The following is a 17,049-nucleotide window of genomic DNA, read 5'->3' on the forward strand; positions in this document are numbered from 1 at the left end:
CTTGTGTCTCCAGTTCCCTGGCGGTATGTTTTGGATTTTGATTTCTGGTTTCTATGTTTGATTTGAACTTTTCTATTGATTTGCTACTTGGCCTTTTTCCCTTTTGTCTAGTTTTTTGTATCTGGCTCCTAACCCTTTTTTTGTAATCATTCAGCTTTGAAAATAAAGCTTGCATTTTGTTTCCCCCTTATCCTGCCTCTTGAGTCAGATCTGCATTTGGTTCCTCCATTACAACCCACACAAGCAGAGAAAACATCTAAGGAGATTTCAGAAACTACTAAAATTTGGTGAAATGTGGTCGGAAAAAAATCCTGATTGATAGTGTTCGCCAATCACTTACAGTAAACATTTGGTGATATCAAATGGTAGTAAAACAACAGTAGAACTCAATTTAGAGTTCTGACAGTTCTGACAGTTTTGTCCCCACAAGGTTATATGCTGTAATAAAAGAATATAAACATCTATGAAACAAATAAACTACTGACCTGATGCAGCCATGATGAGCAGCAGGACTGCGTCCATCTTCGTCGGCTCTCAGTTCGTTCTGATGTGAGACTTCCTGTTGATGTAGCTTATTAAAGCTGACAGAGCTTCAACACAATACGTGACTGCACATATTGTTTGCACGTATAATCTCTGCTATTCTGAGTAGTTGTAGATATCTGACGTACAGTACACCTCTACACATTAAACCTGTGTGCAGGTGGTTCCTTCCCTCAGGCTCAGCGTCTGACTTACACTACTATAATTAAACCTTACCCTGTGTGCAGGATGTGGTTTGCATACATCATTTGGCTACCAAAGTGTTGACGCCAAGGAAGCCATCCAGAAAAACACATGTTGAGAGCTGATGGTATCATTGATTTGATTCATGTGTTTATATTAATAAATTCCATTCTATCAACACGTGAGAAACTTAAGCTGGTCTGGAAGTCACCAACCAGGAGCTTCCATGTCGTCATGGAGACACTCCCACCAAGAGCCTGAGACCACTACTCTGCACTTTGTCATGCTTTGTGGGATGAGTACTCATTGTACACCGACGCAGCCAGAAGGATCTGTCGATGAATCTCCCTAGGAGGAATCCAACAGAAACCAAAAAAGATTAAAAGACCACCGGATTACTGCGTGCCTGCGATCCAGTTGCCAAATGGGCTGCGTGGGTTCGCTTCTTTTTTTCATTGAGACTTACGGTGGCTCGCCACGTTTCCACCTGTCAAAGGTAGTTTTATGTTGATACTTTTCTTTAAGGACTTACTCTTTCACGGACACTTTGTGTTTTTGTCATTTGAACTGTGGGGATATTTGGGTAATTGTGGGTCTTTTGGCCAAATGTTTGTTTATATTGGAGTGTGCCTCCCTTGTTTTGTTTGGTGTGTGCATCCTGATTGGATGTAATTTAATTTACTTTCTGTTAATACATAGAGATACTTCAAACCTTCTGTGTGTTTTCGTTTCCCTACAATTTATTCCAACATCATCATAGGTGAAAGGGTGACACCTGTTTACTTGGGGTTAAAGTATTTTCAGTCAGCCGGCAGTGTACATTCGCGGCACTTATCCAGTCTGCCCGTTCCCTTACATTTGCATTTATACTTTTCCTTTTTTGAGTAAATAATTGAAGGGGATTGTTGCAAAAATATTGCACAAATATTTACATTTAAATTGAACCCTTCTTTTGAGACTATTTTGGTCTGGTTATTGTTCCCTGATTCCAGGGTAGTGCCCCGTTTTAATGATTCAATCATCTTTTTAATTAATTTTATTAAATTCAATAATCATTCATTTCTAATAACCACACCTGCCCTTCCATCAATTCCCTACACACGTTAACAATAAACAGTGATGAACATACTATTGTTCATGGAAAACTGGGTGGAAACATTAACATTGCTATATAATAGGGGTGTAACGATTCATCTACTACATCGATGAATCGATTTGTTTACTACGATCCAACTACATCGATCTGTGCTTGGCGAGTTGGCAGCGCGAATCTCAGAACAACAACAAAATGCAGCATGGCGGATGACAGAGGAGACGGCGAGTGTGTGTGGAAACACTCTGGCTTTTGCAAAGACGGAGATGTTCTTATTAAGTCGCTCGCTGTTTGTAGAATATGTAAAAGCCAAGAAAAAAACACGGCAACACGACTAATCTCTCCAACCACCTACTAAGGCGCCATGGGATTTCACACAACGCCGACCGTCCAGGCACCTCTTGCAGCGTTACTGCTGCAGCAGCAGCGCAAGGTAACGTCAACTCTGCAGAATGTTGGCTGCACTCTGTTTTTGGTATTACTAATGTACTCTTTTTATGTTGTAAACAACGGCAGAAGAAGCAGGTAAACCTACTGTTAATTCAACCTGAAGAAATGTTGGTTGCACTTACTGTACTCTTTTTATATTGAAAATGAGAGCAGAAAAGGTTAACCTCCTGGTTGCACTTCATTCAAATAAAAGGTTAATACATTTGCCATTAATTGTTGTTGACTTGTTTATATCCATAATTATTTTAAACCTGATTCCCTTACAAGAAAGAGATCTAGGAAACTTCACCTGTACTGTCCAGTATCCAGGTATTGATTTCACAGTCACACTGGTTGAATTTTTGAATAAAAAGTTACCGAATCGATTTCAAGTCACTGAATCGTATCATATCGTTCTAAATGAACCAAGATCGTCCTTGAATCATATCGGCAACCACGAATCGTGATATGAATCGAATCGTTGTTAAAAAATGAATCATTACACCCCTACTATGCAATAAAAAGGTAAGAGGAAGAGCTAGAGCTAGAGCAGAACTAGAAATAGAATCTTATAAACATCATATGTACAAATATGTAATTATAAACAGTGTGGGCAGTGTATTGTTATCAATGAATAATAAGTATGAGTATGATTCTGGAGGATAGTTAAGTCTCAAAGGTTGATGAATACTGACGGTTTGTCAGGGGGTTTCCTCACTGTGACACCATAGTGGTGTCACAGTGAGGAAACCCAGACTGACCACAGTAGTTTAGGTTATGCAAAGCAAGACAATCTTATTTGCGCAGCACATTTGTTAAATAAATAGTCAAGTCAGAGTGCTTCACAGCAGTGTTTCCCAAATGTTTAAACAGTGTCACAGTAGGCCTCATTATGTTGTTACTGCTGGTTCCACCGTAATTTTGTTTCTCCTTGATTGCCCCTTTAGGTTCAGCTTGAGTGGTTAGTTTGTCTTTGTTGTTCTGATTGAATTGAAGGTTTGTTTTTGGTTCTTGAGCTTTATGAAGCTTTTGAAATGTTATGGAGCTTCTCATGAAAACAGTATTAGCTAAACAATTTTGAGCATGGCAAGCTACAACAGCCAGCTCACAACCATAGGGTTGTATGGAAAAAAGTTCAGTAACAGCAATCCAGTTGTTAGTGGTCTGCCAGGCAAACCTTGTGTCAACACTGTTTGTTACAGGTTAACTTGACCGGACTTCAGTTTTCTTCAATGGCAAATGCCCGAGTGCTGTCCTTCAGGCTGTAAGCTGTGGTTTCCATGAATGGCAATGGCAGAAGTCAGGCCTTTGATCAGCTGCTGGTATTGGTCATAGTGTATCCTACGAGCCCTTGTGCGTTCCCGCCAGCTTACAGGTAACTCTGGTTACAGGTGCCTTGTTGGTAGAAGCGTGCACAAAGTGTGCGTGTTTAGTTCGGGCCTAGCTCCTGGCTAGGGACATGCTCAGGGCCACGGTAGAAGCTAGCCTGATGCCAAAAAAAAGCGGTTCAGGTTACTGCCCTCACCTGTCGCCATGACGAGATGCACCAGTGAACTCAGTAAGCTTGGTAATGCGATGCCTTTGCTTGAAGATAATGTTGAACCTCTGTGATAAAACAAAATGAAAAAATTGCAGGAATTAATTCTGCTTGATAACACCATACAGAGATCCAATAATAAATAAATAAATAAATAAATAAATCCAATAAAAACAGAAAATAAAATAAAACTGCAGCACAGAACATTAATTAAAAATTATTTTATTTAGATTCATCTGTTTGTTAATTAATCATGACATATTTAGCTCATATTGCCCAAGTGCACCAGCCTAGCTCTGTATGAGATGATGATGTTTCGTCTGTACTTCTTGGTTACTTCCTTGTTGACTCAGAGAACTGTAGGATCTGCAACAGACGAGATGATGTATTGACTTCAGATGATTTTGCCCCATATATTCACATTTTGAAAGAAGGGTCTGTAAAAAAATTAACACATTTTTTGGAGCATCTCAACCCCCTGACAAATGAGTCATTTCACTGTCATAACTGGAGTCATTTAGTCCAATAACATTTATAAAGTCTAGAGGAGCTGCATGATTAAATCATTATATCCTCATTCAGGTGTGTTGGGCGCTAAACAGGGGGGTAGCTGGCTCGGTTGGTGGAAGTCTCTAGTGCATACGCTCTACGAGCCGCACACCGTTGAAGCTTTGTGAAAAGGCCCCGGCCTCTCTCCCTCCAAAGATGATCTCTGCTCATCAGGTCCAGCACCACATTGGCAAAGAGCCAGTGACGTGGCAGCTGGGGACTGGCTGATGCTGGAGAGTGGTGATACTGAAACCAGTTCCGCCCAGAAGATGCAGAGGATCACTACCAGCAACAGCATCCTTCTTGCTAGTGGTTGAATTGTGTGTTAACTTGAGAAATTCGTATCTGATGAGTGTTTAGTTGAGTGTTAGCGTGCTCTGTGTTTTCTTGTCCAGAGTAAGCCTGGCATGAAGCAGTAGAGGTGAGCTGCCTTTTCTTTACTCCCTGTTTTTCTCCTGTTTTGGTTGTGTTAGGGAGGCATGTTTGTTTCCTTTCTTTCATAGGGTTTAGTGAGATTACTGATCGGAGGTTTAGATTGGGTTTTGTTTGTTATTTTGGCCTGAGCTCACCCTGAACAGAGGCTTCACCCCTGAATATATATATTCACTCACATTCTGTACTTGGTACCAGGTACTTGTAACTGTCACTACAGGGATCTCCAAACACAGAGTTGCTTGCTTTGACAGAGCAGCTGCTCTTCCCGTTACAGCTGTGGATGCAGATTATTGTGACTGCATGCAGTTTTGAATATGTGCAGAAGAAACAGAAATATGTGTGTCCTCATTTGAAAGATGAACATGTATGGTATTTATCCCCATACCTCTCAGCAACTTTGGTAGTGGGCCTTGAGCAAAGGGTGTTTTGGAGATGATTGGCAGGTCGGTTGATGGAGCATGTGCTGCTGTCACGGCGCCCATAATCAGCACCGAGGACAAATATAACCTTCCCTTCATCTAAAGACACGAGGAGGGGGAAGAGTAATTTGTAAAAATGTCAAAATGCAAAGGAAATACAACTACAAGGGCAAACGAGAAGAGATCTTGTGATCTTACCACACTGCAGGAATGCCAAAGAATGTTCACATGCTACAGTGTGGACTGTCAAAGCAAAGACATTTCACATTACACATATTGCTCTTATCAAACGTATTTGTGGAGTCACACACGGAACTGTTACTGACTTGCTGGGATGCAGAGGTAGGTGCTTGTATTTGTAGATGCCATGGCAGGGATCAGAAGAATGGAGAAGAACTCTGCTGAATTCACACACACTCTTACCATCACAGCTGCAGGGAGAAGATCAAGAGTTGAGCAAATCACAAATTACTGAACTGAATGTTATCTATCACTAATTTAGTAGTCCCCCCAGGAATCTGCAGAGAAAAGTTTAAATTCCGCGAAGAGCAATTTTGATTCTGCGGAGAGCAATTCTTGATTCCGCGGCTTGAAAGTTAAAATTCCACAAACATTAAAAAAACATACTTTTTTAATGTAATAATGAATTAAATATTCTCTTATGAAATTAATTGCAATACCAGAACACTGTAAAACATTGTGGAACCAACTATTACTGTTTTAAAATAATCAACATCCACATTTTCTTTGTCCCTGTTGGGCAGATATTTGCAACATAAAAAGTGCAAAACTTTTTACCAAATGGGTGAAGGTTTAGGAACAGTAAGTTTCTACTGTATGCTGAGATAAAATGTTCCATCAAGTCCGAATTATAAATAGTTTTTTCTTTTGTAAACGTTTACCTCGTCCACCAGATGCAGTGGGTAGTGTACTTCTACAGTGAGTCTAGAGCCCAGTCTATCTGACAGCGACATCTAGCGGCCGGGATGAAAACTACATGTAAAATGTGATATTCCGCGGACGGCCGAGAAATCTGCTGTAATTTCCACAATCGCGGAATCTCGGATTCCTGGGGGGACTAACCAATAATTATGTCAAATTGATTTTAGCAAATCTAACAAAAAATAGTTACAGACTACAGCTTCACGCTAATGATTTCAATTATCCAACTATTTGCACCATTTGTTCATTACTTCTTACTTTCAGTTAACTATTTTGACTGTTTTGCTCAGTATCTGGTTTAGTTGTTACTCTCTCCCTTTACCTAATTGCTAAACTAATCCTACATTTGTATACATGTATCATCTTGCCTTACTACTTGTTTTGCCCAAACAAAACAAAAAAGAGTAATTGGTTAAAATGATTGCATATGGCTTTACTAATATTACTGTACGTTTTCTTGAAGACTTCCAGGACGCCCTTCTGAGAGCACTGTATGTTGTTCAGCTGCTGTGCCGGTTCCACACCACAGAGGGAACAACAATTCAAATAGTGTCACAGAACAACAATATTATACAGAAAAAATACATACATCTTTCTGTACTTTCTTTGTGGCCCTGACATCTGCACCCACTGAGCATGTTGATCTTACAAAACAATCACAAGAATATATCACTTTTACTTAGAATTTTTAAAAAAGCCAAATAATGTCTAAAAACAGAGGACCACTAACAAAATGTGTTAACTAAATGTATATATGTTTCTGCAAACCAGAGCTGAAATGACTTTTTACCTTTACATTTCCTCAGATTCAATTTTCAATTTCATGTTGCGTCACCATCTTGGTCACCTTAAGGATGAAACTCAGAGGGTTCCCTTCACTTACAACTTGAAGAAATGATCTCACTCACATGTACCACCAACAAATTATACATTTAAATTTCACCTTTTTTCATAGAACTGAATTGTACTTTGTGCAAAATGTCTCTCCCTTCTTTGTGAATGACATGTGTCTTAGCTTTTTGCACCCACAACAATCAAATGTTAAGATATTTTGTCTTGAAGAGATCAATCAAAACATCAGGTTGTGTGTCTGCTTGTGGTCGTACCACAGCTCAGGCGGTGGACGTTTTTATAGCCATCACAGGTGATCACTCTGGACAAAGGGTACACACCAGGCAATTCGGCTCTGGAAAAGTCTGCAATAAAAGGTTTGTTTTAGAATTAGTGTATGTTTCTGAATAAATGTTGCAAGCAAAAAGACAAAAACAAAGATTCTCAAAAAGATCCTGTCAGAAGGGAACTCGTTTTTCTTTGGATTTCTATTGTGCTGCAATTTTTGTCGCAATCTCTGGCACAAGAATTTCCTTTGGGATTACATAAATTCTAATTTTACATTTAAAAGTTGTACAAGCGTCATTATAAAACATCAGCTTACCTGCTCTCATTGTCAAACATGTTGCTGCCAGCACTGAAAAATAAAAGTAAATGTTTGTTCATCTATCTTACACTTGAAAGCTCTTTTATTTCTATATTGCAATCAAATATAATAAAAAGATTTTCAGTAAGAAAGCAAAAAAGTTACAACATTAAAATTAAAGTTCGTTGGATTTTAAATGAACCTCATCATCATGTTTGTCATCAGTTTTTGTACTCACACAGTGTGGTGCTGAGCCCGGAGTGGAGCATGGTGACAGAAGATTCCAGTTTAAGGTGAAGAGTTGAAGCTGCTCGAAACAGGCGAGTGCTTTTTATTCTGTTTGGGTAAGAACTGCCTCTCTTTATGCAAATCAAGTCTCCTATCGAAGTGTCCAAAATGTGTTCCCTTTGAGTTGCAACCAACAAAAAGTGGAAGGAATTTTAACATGATAACTACACTTCCTTGAACTACTTGATCGTCCAAATACTAGACATTGAATTGTCACGTACAGTTTCTTATCTAAGTGATTATTATCATTTGGCAATGTGCTCGAACAGTAAAATAACTGATGTGTCCAAAGCTACCTGGTATGCAAGGGTGACTTTTTCAAATCAAACATGTGAAAGCCCATAGATACCATTGAGGTCACAAATTTTACTAGGGGGGCCAGTACTTAATCAGAGAGAACATTAACAAATGGAAACAAATGATATTTAAACATAAAATACTAAATACAAATCATGCAAAAGTTTATTTTGTACATAAAGAGAGCATCAATTGAAACAATGAAGTAGGGCCATCAAAAATAAGAAATGAAATACAGTAGGACAACGTTGCAAAAGGTGGGCATAGACCCCTGACCCCCTCATACCAGCTTGACCTAAAGCTCCGTCTCCTGTCCCCTATCAGAGTGGTTGAAAATATGTTCAACTTGGGCTGCACTGCTACATCGTTCTTGGACTGCTGACATCTGCGGAAAGATGCACAGTAAACATTGGACACTATAAGCAACATTTATTTACTCATTTATGCATGTATATTAAAATGTAGGCCAAGTATTTGTTTATTTTTTTGACATAAGAATCACATATAAGTGTCGCAAAAAAGAATTTATGCCAGAAAGCATCATTTTATGAACACACTGTAGTATGAACTGTAACGACACTGCTTTGCAAATGGCCTGAACAAGAACACCTTTCTACATCACAAACCTGATGGTGCAGAACTTGATCCACATGCCGTCCCTCTGGCTGTTCCTCTCTTACGGAAGAGCACTGCATTCACTGGATTAACAAAAAAAAAAAAATAGACACCTTCTCTCGTAATTATGAGAAAAGATCTTGTAAAGCAGTCAAGCCAGCCATGGATCACGTTTGCTTGGTCAAATCAGCTGCACCAATCAGACCCATGAAACATACGAGGATCATGATTTTGACATAAGATTACTTAAATTGTACACAGTAGAAGTACCTCATACTAGTTACACAAGTATTCTAGGAGTAACTTAGTTCAGCAGTATATGAATCTTGGACTACTTATGGAAAATACGTTTTGTATTACACATCAAAGTTGGGTGAAATACCCTTAATCTTTTTCTCTGTTAAGGATTTTGACACAGGATAACTCGAAAATTACACAGTAAAAGTACTTCATATTATGCATGCAAGTAGTCTAGGAAGTACTAAGTCCAGTAGTATATGAATCTTGAACTACTTATGGAATTACTGTAAAATTATTGTATGTTTCATGGGTCTGATGATCTCGTAATTACGAGAAAAGATAAGGTGTCTAATTTTTATTATTATTTTTTTCATCCAGTGAATGCAATGCGCTTCCGTGCTCTCTCTTTCCCTGTATGCTTTCTTCCTCCTCACCCTCTGGAATGTCCCTCTCTGTGTCAGTGCCCTCACTTTCATCACCTGCCTTCTCTCCAACCTGCACCAACTCCTCTGGCTCTCCCTCTTAGATATTTAAAGATAGCGAGACCAGGCATTTACAAACTTGATTTTCTTATCGGAGTGAGGAACATGTGATTACGCGTAAATAAAATTGCACAACAAAGTGCATAGACACCCACCCTGTAACTAAGGTAACATGCAGTCTCCAGCAGTTGTCCACTCGCCGTCCCCGCAGCTGCAGTTAAGCCACTTTATCAGCCAACTTGAATACAGTTGTCCATCTCCCTCTTCTTCCGTTTCATCATAATTCCTTTTTATCTTTGCAAAGTAGCTCTCCGAAGATATGCTTATTAAAAGCTATATTTTTTCAAAAATAATACATCCACGGGGCGTTTAGAGGGGCGCAGATTAAAAGTAATGCGTTTCCTTGAAAAAGTTATATTGAGTCTGAAATAAATAATTTAAGAAATTTTGACGAGTTCAACAATGACTTCCTGTTTACATCGTACCAGCCAAATAGCAGACGGCATTGCGGGTTGCCAATTTCGCAACCTCGGCAAAGCTCGGCACAGCTCGGCTGACACTGGGAGCCCCAGCGAACGGTGCGTTATCTGTCCTAGCAGCTGAGTGACCGGAGAAGAGCAAAAACCAGAGTAAATATCGGTGAAGCATACGCTCGATGGACTCAGGTAAAGGATTTCCACGGCATCAAAACACACGCGGAAATGGCGAACTTTCTCCTGGATCGGTAAGCTAACTCGCTTGCTAACTTAGCTAACGTTACCTGTCGGTCAAACTCTGCTATACTTATTTTCATTATATCACGTTGAACCTAGATATGAGAATACTGATGGTGACCCATCGACCTCCACACCCAGTAAACGGAGGAAACGGAGGCGGCTCAATCCTCCTGCCCTGTCCAAACCTGGCAACCCGACCGTTGGAATTACTTTTTTGTTGTCGTGACTACGATCTTGAGACACTAGATGGCGGCATTCAGCTCATATTCCACCTTTAATTCTTTCTCTGCGGCCGGCACCAAACAACCCGGTGGTTGGGACCCCTGCTCTAAATCACTATTGTTACCCTCAAAATGTATTTGAATACGTCTTGTGGAGGGATATGCCCCCTGAACTCCCCAAGTCGACCGCATGACCTCAGTATTTCTAGAATCCTGACTACAAACCTGGACAGGTTTCTGATAGTCTGACCCTCTGACACAAAATTAAGTATCAGACAGTGTGTACATTCCGATTTATATAATCAACAAGATTTATTTTCCTCCAGTTTCAGCAGAAATCGTCAGTGATGAAAAAAAACCACACAGGAGGTCACAGGAGGGAAATGGCAATTTTATTATACAGCATTTTCCAAACACAGAGCTGATTCATCGTGCATGAGGTGGAAAAATACATTGAAAACACTTTTTAAATCAATATCTTGTAAAATGAAAAAAACAAACAAACAAACAAAAAAAACTCTAAATCAGGTTAAAAATAGAAAAAGCAACATTGAAGAAACATTATGTTGAAGCAACATATTGAAGAAACTGTCATTTTGTGCTGGATATAATGTCGGTGTTAACTACAAACACTAATATATCAGTGTTATGTGTTGACAACCTGTATGTTGAGGTAAACATGTATGTAACGCTGTGATTGTGTCCTCTCTTCACTGAAGCTACATAGAACAGAAACAAGTGGCAGAGACACGTTCACCCTGACACAACACACTCTGAGGCTGTTATTTTAAGGAAGGAAAGAAATAAAGTTGCTTCAAATTAGTATTTGCTCAGTTCCATTGGTTCACTTGATCACTGACAAATAAGACTTTTTGTTGAATATGAGTGATGTGATATTAATGTGGTGTCATACAGGATCTGCAAAAGAACAGAAGACACATTTATGTTAAAATTCAATTGAAGTTTCTTTTCCTAAAGTTGCTGTAGGCGTTATTCTATAAATTAATTAAACTAATAATTTAACTAATTGCTCTATACTCCAACAGAGTTTTTGGTCTGTCCTCCTCCTGCTCATGCTGTAAAAGAGAAGATTTCCTGCCATCACTGCCCACACATGTCATATTGTATCACATTTCGGGGACAAGCAGAGAAAACTGTCTTTAAACCTCTGGAGTCTCTGAATAAACAAACCTTAAAATGTTTTCAACAAAAACTCTATGCATTATCACCAAAGTAGGATTCTTGAAAAGCATAATCTTCTCAGCTTTAAGAATTTTAAACTGTTTGCAAATTTGTTTTTGTCATGTACAGAATTTTAAATGGTTTGGTGTCACTTCCATTAGTAGACTCGTCATATAAGTGTGGTGACATGAAGATGAGGTCGGGGAATGCTAACTGCACAACAGGCAGGAAGTTGGTTTACAGCAGCTTTAATTGGTTATAAATTATAATTTTTGCTTCAATTCAAAATACAAATGTGGCCTCAAAGTATAAATGTATGATTTTGAATTTACAAAGGCTGGGATTGTTTTTTTTTTAGCACTAGTATATCACCCTTATGAAGAGAAATCTCTATATTTCACAATCATCTTCCTTTTCACATCCAGACCACAGATAAGCCTCTGTGATGTGAAACAGCCCAACATGGCCTGAGAGTTACTTACACTGGCATGTGTAGGCCACCTCCAGGTACTTATAGGTGCCGACACACGGGTCTCCAAACACAGAGTTGCTCGCTCTGATAATACAGCTGTTTTTTCCATTACAGCTGTGGATACAGATTAATGTGGTTTCATATTTCAGGCTGAAATGTGCACTGAGCTACTTCCATGATGAGAAGTTGAAATCAACGAAGAGTGTGCAACTGTACCTCTCAGCCACTCTTCTCGTAGGGTGTGAGCAGTAGACATTTTGGATCTGAGAAGCAGGACGTTGGTAAGAGCACGTGGTGCGGTCACGGCGCCCATAATCAGCCCCGTAGACAAGTATAACCTGCCCTTCATCTAACGGAAAGAGGAAGATTTCAAGAGGCAGGGGATAAAATGAGCAAGTATGATATTAAAAGCAATGAAAACACAACAACTCAATCTTTATTTCATTATTATTGTATCACATATATAAGAACATGTACAAAAAAAGTGACCTTACCACAATAAAGGCGTGCCAAAGAGTGCTCACAAACCACAAGGTGAACTGTGGAACATTAAGTAGATTAAACAAATGTGAATCACGCAGTTACACCCTGAAGTACCTATCTCTCCCTTCTTTTAAAAGTCCAGCCCAGTCAGCAGAAGAAAATGTTGGCATTTACATTTCTGCAAACAACTGGTATGTTCCACTATATACTATATCAACATTTCTACAAAAAGCTTGATAATGTTTAAAGGGTTACGAAGGGTAACTTTGGCTAAAGTGCCTCTGCAAGGGCAATGTTGGCAGGGGGTAGTAAGACACCACTCACACCTTCACGTTGCCTCCAGCCCCTCACCACCACCACCAAACACACATAAAATCATAATACTAACACACATACATACTACCAGACTATTATCCAACATTAGCAAGGCTTGTTGCAACAAAACCCGGCTGGGAATTCCGCAACTTCCTGGTCAAAGACACCCAGTTCTGTTGCCAAGTAACAGGCTGAAAACTGTCCTGTGGTCTCCTTAAAAAGATTACAAGATCACAATTTCTCAAATGTTGAAAATGCAAAATCAAACTGCAGTCACTGACTTGACAGCTTTCTCTCCTGTAACTCCACTGCCACCAACTCTGCCTCTCGATATGAAAGTCAGGTCAAAAACATGTAATGTGAACGTGATACGAAAGGTTTTATGGGGACGTCAATATGGTACCACAGCGATGCGAGGAGACTGCCAACCAGAGACCACTGTTCCAGGTGGAAATGCAACATTTGTAGGCATGACACCACTGGATGTTTTTAAAGAGACTTCAAGACATTTTTCAGCAGTGTTTAGAGCCACAGAAACAGGTAAAACAAAAAGTGTTTTTTTGTAACTAAATCTAACCAAACTAAGACGGCAGCCTTCTAAGAAGTTACAACAGAAAACAGAAACACAAAGTTTCAACGTATCAGTCGTTTGAAGAAATGTACGTTGCCAAGATTTATTTTGATGATTGTCTGGAAGGTATAAGCTTCTTCTTAGCAGTTTAACTTACCAGGGCAATCCTATTGAAATTAACTGATTTCAGTGTTTTAAATGCTGTTGTGAGCAAGTGTTTGAACTTAATTTCATGCAGACATGTTACTGACATGCTGGGAAGCAGGTGTAGTTGGTCTCCAAATATTTAAAGATGCCCAGGCAGGGATCAGAAGTACGGACTACATGTGTACTCAGTTCACACACTCTCTTGCCATCACACCTACAGGAAGCACAAAAAGACAAGACAAAACAAAACTATGGTAAATGAAGTATGGTTGTACCTTCAGCGACTATCAGAGACTTAGTGTCTTACAGTAAACACTGCGTAACATACCACTTTGACTGCTTTTCATCAATCATTACATTTCAAAATGTCCACTTGTGAAAAAGCCCTTTTTATAGACGGGATGCATGACAGTGCTGGCTTCATCTATATGCTGAAGTTATTGTATTCAGACATGAGACAGACAGAATAAAGGTCCATCAGCGACGTGCATGTCTGACAGGACACGTTTAAATATACTAACAAATCTCTGTTAGCCAGCAATCCTGACATCGGATGTTAATGTACCTACAAGGAGTGATTCATGAGTTCCTGGCCAAACGTAAAAGGAGAGTAGTCCAACTCTTTGACTGATTGTGAAGGAAGACTAAGAGGAACAACCTTTGTGGTATTTCTGTTCTGGGTACTCGGAATCTGACAGTTTGAGAAAGCCCTGAGGTGATGGCTGCTATTCAGGCATGCAAAAATGAATTCTTCCAACACTCAACCTGTTTATCTGATTTGGCAACATCAGACTACAAGATGTTCCCAAAGATAAAGGAGGAGCTCAGGGGTCACCATCTTTACAGTGATGATGTTATCACTGCTGTAAACCAATTTTGGAACATCCTGCTGGTCTATGTGTGTAAATATGGGGAAATATGTTGAAAAATAAATATTATGGGATTACAACAAATACCAAACCGCTTGTATAAATGATGTGTAATGTTTATAACAGCATTTAGTGAAGCTGGATCATATTTTAGAGAGAAAATGTCTTCTGGTTTACTGTCTTTGTTTTTATGACAGGTGTGTCCCAACATAATGTTGCTTTTAATTAAAAATGCAGCAGCCACATGAGGACATTTTGGACTTCAGTGTGCGTACCTCCTCCTGAGGACGTCCACAGTGCCCTGCTGAGAGCACTTTGTATTGGTGAGCTGTTGTGGAGGTCTGCCCTCACTGCAGGTCTCTCTGTCTGCACGTCCATACAGAGCTGCCTGCACACTGATCACACCGCTGTCTGTTACACAGAGTGGAATAAAAAAAAAGGACTGAAAGGGTGACAGTAATTATTGGATATAAGGAACTATGATCTATGACGATAGACTTGTTTTTGTCATAAAATACAAAAATTAAAAGAACATTTTTGGCACGCTGCAACTCCCTTTATCCAACCAACGGAGCTCTGATCCTACATATGATCAAGAAAAATTTAAGTCACAGGGAAATATTCACCCAGGTTCCTGTAGAAAGTCTCTGCATGCCTCAACATGTATTTATTGATCTATTTAGGTCGTCCATCAACCAACCAAATCTACTGTTGGTTGTGGTCAGAAAGCTTTAGCATTGAGTCGTACCACAGCTTAGATGTTGAACACTGAAGCCGTTGTCACAGCTGATGACACTCTTTGTGGAAACATCTAAAAAAAAAAAAGACATACAAGTTTGAGTTTGAGGATGTTTAATGCATGTGTTAAAAGAAATACATATATATATCATCATTATAATATTGATATTTACCTTCCGTCATGAGCAAACAAGTTGCTGCCAGCACTGGAAAAAACACATCACTACTGTCAATCTTGTAATGATGACTCCATCACGCATCCTAAAACTCCAGTCGTATATCATGAAAGTATTCATATTCTTCAACAAGAAAGTATTAATCTCATCTAAGAGGAATTCAGAAGTGTACTCACACAGTGTGCCGGTGGTAAGCCTGGAGCTGAACATGTTGGTGTTTGCAGGTCAGTAGCAGGTAAGAACAATGGCAGCTGGATCTGTCACACCTGTATTTATTGTGTTCGGTCAAGTGCTGTATTGGCACCTATCCAGAACATTTTTTAATGTAAACACCGATTGAGGTCAGATTTATTGGGCGTAGTAGACTGTAAGAAAGGTAATGATTTACTTTATGGTCCAAGATTATCTGAAGGAAGTAAAGACTTCTTGGAAAATCTTGACCACGTTCTCATGACGGATATCTACAAAGTGCATCACTCACTGCAGATCTCTTCCTGTTATCCATTAATTTTCAACCAAATAACATTTAATGATCTACGGAGTTTCCTTAAGGGAGTGTTTGTAGACTCTGTCAGGACATGTGCATGTCTCTGCATGTCTCTCTCTCTCCAGCGTATATAAAGTGAACCAGTCTCTGTCTTTTTTTGTATCTAAATTATCTTTTCTGTCTCTCATCTTTTGCTGCACATTTTCCTCCCTACTATTACCACATTTATTTTGAACCTTAACACCAAATCAAATTCCTTGTGTGTGAAAACCTACTTGGCAGTTTTTCTGTTGACTTCCTGGATTACTTGGAAGCATGTGTAGGTACTTTTTCTGAAGGCTTTTCCAAGATAATTCACAGGCACCAACACTTATCTGATTACCCTGATCTGATAGCATTGAGTAGCTCTGCTGGTTCATACCGGTTCACAATGAAAGTGTTAGGAATCGATAGAGAATATTGATTGATTATTGACTACATTAAATTGTTATTTTCAATTAATGAAACGTGGGTTACTATGATTCATTAATATACATGGAGCACTACCTTGAAGGGATCAAAAATCATATGATATGCTCTATCGATCCCAACATTGGTGCCCCGTGTGAGGCAGCATACAACAAAAGCTATGCCAGCAGTCAGATTAAAGACAAAATTGTCACTTTTTCAAGTAGTTCAGGTAACAGAAAAGAAAGTCAAGTGGGTGTATTATTAATTTGCACTTCACTGCCTTAAGAGCTCATTCACATAGAATTGTTGTGTTTATGAAATCAAGTATTTTAGTCTTGTTTATTGATCAGAGTTGTGACTAAAACCCTGGATCTCAAAATTTGCATTTTTCGCCCCAGGCACCAGGATATTTAATTAGAACATGATCTGTACAGTGTTCATTTTCAGTGATGTTTTTAGTAAAATACAACCTGGGCTATTTAAGACTATATGCTGTTTACAACTAATAGGGGCAGTTACAGGTCTGCAGGCCTATATTTTGTTAGAAAAATACAAAATATAAAGCATTTACAAAACTTCTGACAGCTCGGGGAGCAACAATCAGAGTATAACCTTTCCAAAGAGCCAAAAATGATGTTTCAAAACAACTCTGAATTAACTTTGGGCTGGATGGGAATAGACGTTTTAATGTTTTGGATCCAGGACTTTTACTACTTAAAGTAAGTCAGTCAGTTTTTCTTCCTGTCTAATGGT

General features: G+C 39.2%; 2 protein-coding genes, 1 long non-coding RNA gene and 1 pseudogene across 3 annotated transcripts in view; all 4 read right to left on the bottom strand.

The window, feature by feature from the left end:
* Positions 1 to 521, bottom strand: part of LOC115584994 (L-selectin-like) — a 33,901-nt gene extending 33,380 nt beyond the window's left edge. Inside the window, exon 1 of the mRNA XM_030422993.1 lies at positions 486 to 521. Coding sequence (XP_030278853.1) covers positions 486 to 498 — 13 coding nt within the window. The 5' untranslated portion in view covers positions 499 to 521. The remainder of the gene's footprint in view (positions 1 to 485) is intronic.
* Positions 522 to 4,431: 3,910 nt separating this feature from the next.
* Positions 4,432 to 6,658, bottom strand: LOC115585710 (L-rhamnose-binding lectin SML-like; annotated as a pseudogene).
* Positions 6,659 to 7,224: 566 nt separating this feature from the next.
* Positions 7,225 to 7,810, bottom strand: LOC115585012 (uncharacterized). Its single transcript, XR_003984643.1, has 3 exons — positions 7,786 to 7,810; positions 7,566 to 7,598; positions 7,225 to 7,326 (listed from the first exon to the last, which is right to left on the bottom strand). It is a non-coding gene; the product is annotated as an uncharacterized LOC115585012 (long non-coding RNA).
* Positions 7,811 to 10,776: 2,966 nt separating this feature from the next.
* Positions 10,777 to 15,608, bottom strand: LOC115584988 (L-rhamnose-binding lectin SML). Its single transcript, XM_030422986.1, has 9 exons — positions 15,536 to 15,608; positions 15,357 to 15,389; positions 15,194 to 15,256; positions 14,721 to 14,856; positions 13,681 to 13,790; positions 12,555 to 12,599; positions 12,277 to 12,409; positions 12,071 to 12,174; positions 10,777 to 11,324 (listed from the first exon to the last, which is right to left on the bottom strand). Exons 1-9 carry the CDS (start codon positions 15,567 to 15,569, stop codon positions 11,314 to 11,316), a joined length of 669 nt encoding a protein of 222 aa, XP_030278846.1. The 5' UTR covers positions 15,570 to 15,608; the 3' UTR covers positions 10,777 to 11,313.
* Positions 15,609 to 17,049: the final 1,441 nt, after the last annotated feature.

The sequence above is a fragment of the Sparus aurata genome, chromosome 7 (genome assembly GCF_900880675.1).
Source record: "Sparus aurata chromosome 7, fSpaAur1.1, whole genome shotgun sequence".
In the NCBI taxonomy this organism is placed as follows: Eukaryota; Metazoa; Chordata; class Actinopteri; order Spariformes; family Sparidae; genus Sparus; species Sparus aurata.